Source organism: Rhamphochromis sp. 'chilingali' (genome assembly GCF_963969265.1).
Source record: "Rhamphochromis sp. 'chilingali' genome assembly, chromosome: 3".
Lineage (NCBI taxonomy): Eukaryota > Metazoa > Chordata > Actinopteri > Cichliformes > Cichlidae > Rhamphochromis > Rhamphochromis sp. 'chilingali'.
The window spans coordinates 33,068,859-33,074,858 of NC_137931.1; the positions used below are offsets into that span (position 1 = coordinate 33,068,859).

The 6,000-nt window shown below is 41.3% G+C and overlaps 1 protein-coding gene across 2 annotated transcripts in view; it reads left to right on the plus strand.

Annotated features, from left to right (window-relative positions):
- farp2 (FERM, RhoGEF and pleckstrin domain protein 2) overlaps positions 1-5,257 on the plus strand; it is a 30,491-nt gene extending 25,234 nt beyond the window's left edge. The window contains exons 22-27 of one of the 2 annotated variants that reach the window (XM_080877269.1): positions 430-512; positions 1,134-1,252; positions 1,443-1,606; positions 3,356-3,463; positions 3,546-3,697; positions 3,781-5,257. In XM_080877269.1, coding sequence (XP_080733395.1) covers positions 430-512; positions 1,134-1,252; positions 1,443-1,606; positions 3,356-3,463; positions 3,546-3,697; positions 3,781-3,874 — 720 coding nt within the window. In that variant the 3' untranslated portion in view covers positions 3,875-5,257. The remainder of the gene's footprint in view (positions 1-429; positions 513-1,133; positions 1,253-1,442; positions 1,607-3,355; positions 3,464-3,545; positions 3,698-3,780) is intronic. The other variant, XM_080877268.1, reaches the window with a different exon arrangement.
- The last annotated feature ends 743 nt before the right edge of the window (positions 5,258-6,000 follow it).

The window sequence follows — 6,000 nt, forward strand, 5'->3', positions numbered from 1 at the left end:
CAAATCAATGGGTGATGTCTTAATGGCTACATCCATTTTTTTTTTTTTTAATTAAATATACAGTGTTTACTCAAGACACACAGACATGTCGGCCTCTGCCTGTCATAACTACTCATAATTCTATACAAATAAATACAAGGGTGAACTATCAGCAGGGCACGGTGATGTGTGTTTTGACTTACACATGGATATCATTAGGATATGAAAGATAAGATGACCACACCACAGTTTACCTCCAGACACATAGATGCTTCAGTAGAGGCTCTTTCCCAGGTCTCGCTGTGACTCCAGACGTTTTACATTTGTTCTCCCTTTCTGCTCCTGATCTGAAACCATTCATGGTGAAGAACATTATTTGGATTTCACCCGTTTCCTCCATCTAGCTTGCATTTTTGCTTTCTTTTAATAGTTTCCTTTTTCTGCTTATAGGTAGAAGAAAGTGAAAATGAATGGTCGGTGCCTCACTGCTTCACCATTTACTCTGCTCAGAGGACCATTGTGGTGGCTGCCAGGTAAGACTAGGAAGGGGAGAAGTTGGAGTAGTGGCATGTGACTGTGCATGCAGTGAACAGCACATTTGTGTGTATCATGTACTTCCAGTCCCATGTAATTATTACCATCACAAATAAACATCAAATAAATGCAAGTAAATCTAATGCAGATCCAAACAGGTGTTCTAAGTGAACCTTCAGCAAACACCAGGTGCCTGAATCCAGTCAAATACTGCTCCTTTTATTGGCACGAGTGATAAATATGTGTGTTCACTGTAATATAAACATCATTACCTGAGCCATCCACTGTAAACTTCCATCAGTATAAGAGTCATGTTTCTGGTTTGCCTTGACCTGCCCTTGTTAGTATAGTAGTCTGAATACTTGGTGGGTTTTTCCTCAAAGTAAAGTGGCTTATGTTATTTTTGGCCTGTCAGACTTCATTGGCCACATCACCACATTCTTACATCTCTAAAGTTCTTATGGTCTTGATTTAAAATCTCTACAAATTCAGGCCAAAAGCACAGAAACGAAGAACCCTGTTATAATAAACTGGAAGTATCCCAATAATGTGTTACATCATCCTCAGTTCTCTCTAAAAATGTGTCCGCAACGCCGTAATTTGTCTGTTTGTGATTTCAGCTCTAAAGTGGAGATGGGAAAGTGGATTGAGGATCTGAACTTGGCTATCGACATGGCCAAGAAGTCTCAAGAGAAATCCAGCATCTTTCTTGACGCTGGACTCAGCGATCGCTCCAACCGTAAGTTTTCTTTTAAACTCGATACCTACACAGCCTTGAGTGTAAATGTGTGTTTTTGTGGCTATTTTGAGTTTTTTCTCAGCTTAGTGAGCAGAAAATCCCGTTTGGACACAAACACCCCAAACGTACTGTTAATCCCTCCCCCTCCTCTCCTCTACACAACTTCCTGTCCTCCATCCTCCCCCCTTAGGGTCGTCCGACGAGGTTTCTCTGGAGCAGGAGTCTGAGGATGACATGAACTCCTCCCGCACTTCACTGGACAAGCAGACGCACCACCGTGCCAACACAACCATGCATGTGTGCTGGCATCGCAACACCAGTGTGTCTATGTCTGACCACAGCCTGGCTGTGGAGGTACTCCTCCCCTGCCCCAAATTACATGCAAACACTGCCATTTACATACACCAGCATGCACACGACACACACCAACAGCACGTACATCAAACCTCCCATCTTCATACCAGCATCAGTGGAGTGAGCGGAAATGGCTTTGCATTCTGTTTTCTTCTGAACCCTTTAACGCCTTTTTAAATGCTCATTTTTTCCACCTTTTTCCATTTTAAGTTCTTTAAGGCTCTAACAGTCAATTTCTCCTTGATAGATCATCTTCTGTTCTTTATGTGCATGCAAGAACCTTCCTCTGACACTGGCTTTTCACCCCACAGACCTGAAGGATTTCCTAACATGCTCTTCTTTCCACTTCTCAGAGCTAACATGCTAACACTTTTTTCTGCACCCTCTTGTTCCTTTTTTCCCCGCCTCTCTCTCTCTCTCTTCAACCTCCTCCAGTCTTCGGTTCTCCGGCTATCTCACCAGAACTTCCTCCTCGCTATCTCCTCGGTCAGGGCCAAAGACCAAATACCATCACACATGTTTGCTGGTACCGAAACCAGAACCTCTCTCTCACTGATTACCTCCGCATGAACCAGGTACTCGATCCACTGACCCGAAAGAGAATACTGAGCTACACAGTGACCGTGTTCCCTCCCTAAAGTCATAAAGAGTTAGAATTGATGAAGAGTGATGTTGGAATTCCAAGAAATACAAACATCTTATTTGTCAATTTATTGCTAGAATTGCTACTTTGTGTCCCAGGAGATGCATTCAAAACAAATTAAAGTCTCCATTTCAGTTTGGATCTTCCTACCAAAACAAATAATGTTAAATAGAAGAATTATTAGAAGTAAAGCACGCAAAAATGAAGGCAACACGAGCATTTAGATAATGAAGAACGGAAAATGCATAATTTTAAATACCAGATTGAGAAGTTGGAAGCAGAGCGAAGGAGCCAGGCTACCTCAGGCTGTGGAGCTTGAGACTCTTTATTCAAGGGTTGTGTTTGAGCCTCACATTGGGTAATGAAATTTTAAGCACTTTGGTCAGGAAAACTAGAAAAGTGTTTTAGCATTTTAAAAATGCCAGATATTTATTTCAGTCTCCAAGTGTCAGAAAGAAAAACAGCTCCACGGCTAATCTCCCTGTTGGGTAGACTCCTTAGTGTACTGAATAGAATTATATAAAAATTTAACAGAAGCATGAAAGCAAAAATGGTTTGTTTTTTAAGGTTTGGGTTTTGTAAATCAAAATCTGAATCAGAGTTTAAGCAAGAACTGATATGCTCATGCTTGTATCTCTCCTCGGTTGGACTAAGATGGTGGCGGTTTCAAATTTTTAGATGCAAATCAGAGCTGAGGGCTGTGTGTTGGCAAGCCAGAGTTTACTGTGCCAGGAAGGTCTCTCTTTACCTGGTTAAATCACCATGGTAATGGTGAACAAACTGAATAGTCTTCTTGGCAGCTAACGCAGAAGCACATTAGCAAAAACAGCCGAGTTACAACCACTTGTTGATGAAACGCAGGGTTAGTGAGGCCGTGTATCACATGGACGTGCATGAGCAAAACAAAACTACTGTTATAATTACTACAGATCAAACTCCACCTTCAGAGCGCCAGCATGCATTAACTCTTTCACCTTAGAATTAACACACAAACATGCATTATCTACAGATCACATGAATGAAACTTTAAACTCCAGCATTAAATCCATTTAATTTTAGCAATCATCAGTGTCTAACCTTGTTCCTTTCTCCTCTTTCCTCTGTAGAACCAGCTCTCGGGTTACCTCCTGAGGAAGTTCAAGAACAGTAACGGTTGGCAGAAACTCTGGGTCGTTTTCACCAACTTCTGCTTGTTCTTCTATAAGACACATCAGGTCAGCCCTCATAGATCTGTGACAAAGATCGAGCCCACGTAAAAGCACGTCACTGAGGTGTCTGTCGATGTCTCGTTTGCAGGACGACTTCCCGCTGGCTAGCCTTCCACTGCTCGGCTACACGGTCAGCACGCCCGAGGAATCGGACAGCATTCACAAGGAGTACGTCTTCAAACTTCAGTTCAAGTCTCACGTATACTTTTTCAGAGCAGAGAGCGAGTACACCTTTGAAAGGTAAGTTGATTCAGGTCAGTTGATTCCTCCAACCGTGCAGTTCTTCATCCATCAGATTACAGTAGCATGTCTGCTCTTCACAGATGGATGGAGGTGATCAAAAGTGCAGCCAGCACTGCAGGCAGGATGAGCCTCCTCATACCTAAAGGAGGTCCCTTGGAGATCAACGGAAACTGAAATGAGCGTCGTGTATCTGGAGGCTGGGCCTCTGGGGCATCAGAGACTTGTCGGTGTCATTTCTATGTGAAATAGACATTTAAACATTAACAAATGAAAGATACTGCCAGTTTCAAGTGTTAACATTTTTCTTCTTGATTCTAATGGTCTCTGCATTTTGCTTGATTAATGATGTAAATGGTAACATTTGTCCCACTATACAGGATATAATGAAAGGGAGAGGTGTACATTATGAGCTTTTTTTTTTTTCCTGCATATGTTGTGCTCTTGTTTCTTTGATCGCATAGACTGATGGGAGATGCTGTTTTTATGGGACCAACACAAAGGGCTTAAATTCAGGTTTTCTGAAGGACTGAAGCTTTACTGGGTACAGTACTGTACCGGGACTGACTGGGATACAGATGAAATACAGTATGTGGGGAATGAAGGTACTGCAAATTGTATGTGCTCTCTAAACTGTACTTTGAAAGCGCTGAGGGCATTAGTGAGGAAGAGGTGAACGGGAAGGTAATGAGATGCTGAAGCAAGTGGGAGACTCGATGATTTGGGAAGTTTTAGGGAATTCACGCTGCTGCGAGGAAGCGGATTTGTTGTGGGCAGTATTTTTCTATACTCTGAGGCCAGACCTGATTGCTTTATTTGCTCTGAGTGGGAGAATGCAATCAGTGTTTGAAACTTTTAAAAGGGAGCTGTTGTGTTTTATGCGCCTGGTTAGTTTGGCAGCGTTAAGGTCAGTCTGGTGCTACGTTTCTCTCTTTTAATATCTCATGTTTCCTGTTTTTATGACCCATAGGGATTTACTACTTGAGGACATGCTGCGCAACAATTTTTTTTTCTAGTGTTTACTTTGTGAAATTTGCAGATTTTCCTTCTAAAAGCTAAAGAGAACATATTTTTAAGTAATTGTTTGAGGATGACTTGCCACATGTCAGACTTTTACACGAACGGGAGCTGCACAGATAGTAGTGTAGTGTTTTACATGAATCCATGGTATTATTTGGTTTATATATTTTTAAGAAGACTGGAATCTTGTCGCTCTGTGTGTGTGATGTGTTTATTTTTATTTTTTTTTTTGTGTGTGTGTTTGTGGTGAAGCCAAGCGTGCAGTCCTACTTGCACCTCCCTCCCCCTCCCCGCCTCTGGAGCTTAAAGAGAAAGTGATGATGGAGGTAATCTCCGAACCATCAGGCATTCTGTGCGAGTAAGAGGCAGACTCTGCTGCACACTTAACATCCAGTATGTTATTCCTATTTATTGTGTAGGATGTCGTCAGGGCCAGGCTCCTGAATACACTCATGTAGTCTTCATGTTATTCCATTTAAAAACCTAACAAATAAAGCATAATTTGAATCAGACTTCTTGTGGCTTTGTGCTTACATTGGTGCCCGTTTACTACTTTACGTTTAAGACGTCAGTTAGATGTTTTTGGTTCAGTGGACCTAAACTTATTTACTGTCATGTGTATATTGTTTCAATGGTGAATGCTCAACTTAAAAATACCTGAATGATTTTTCTTTTTTAATCTTTATTTAACCAGGAAGTCTTAATCTCTTTTGCAAGCGGTCTTGCTGTCAAGATAAGCAGCATGGACCAAAGTACACATTGCATTTTCAAAGCAACTGAATTTACTTTTTCTGAAAATGTTAATTTCTTTGAAGTTCACATCACTGCAATAAACAGCCACCTGAGCTTCATATTCATATGGCTGAGAAATCCTGTGTAAGTATGAGAGCATGCACAATCTGTACAGATGTCTCAAACCAAGGTGGAGCTTTGGCTCTACATTTTAAAAAAAGTCACCATTCTGCTGTTAAAACCCTCTTTCAAAAACCAGCCGTTAAGAAGGAAGAAAGGCTTTAAAGAAGGAAGAAGATGGCCACAATTATTTATTTTAGATGCAGGACGAACTCCGGGGCTGCCCCAAGGCTGAATACAAGATAAATTTGAATTATTTTTAACACTGCATCATGGAATCTACTGCAATACCCCCAAGAAATTAGCATAATAGTTCCCCTTTGTGATAATCTCTAGACAAGTTGCACAAAATCTTCACTTCCTATAAAAGTCAGCCCGTCTTTATGCAACACTAACATTTGACCAGACTAGCTTTTGAAAGCATTGAAAGA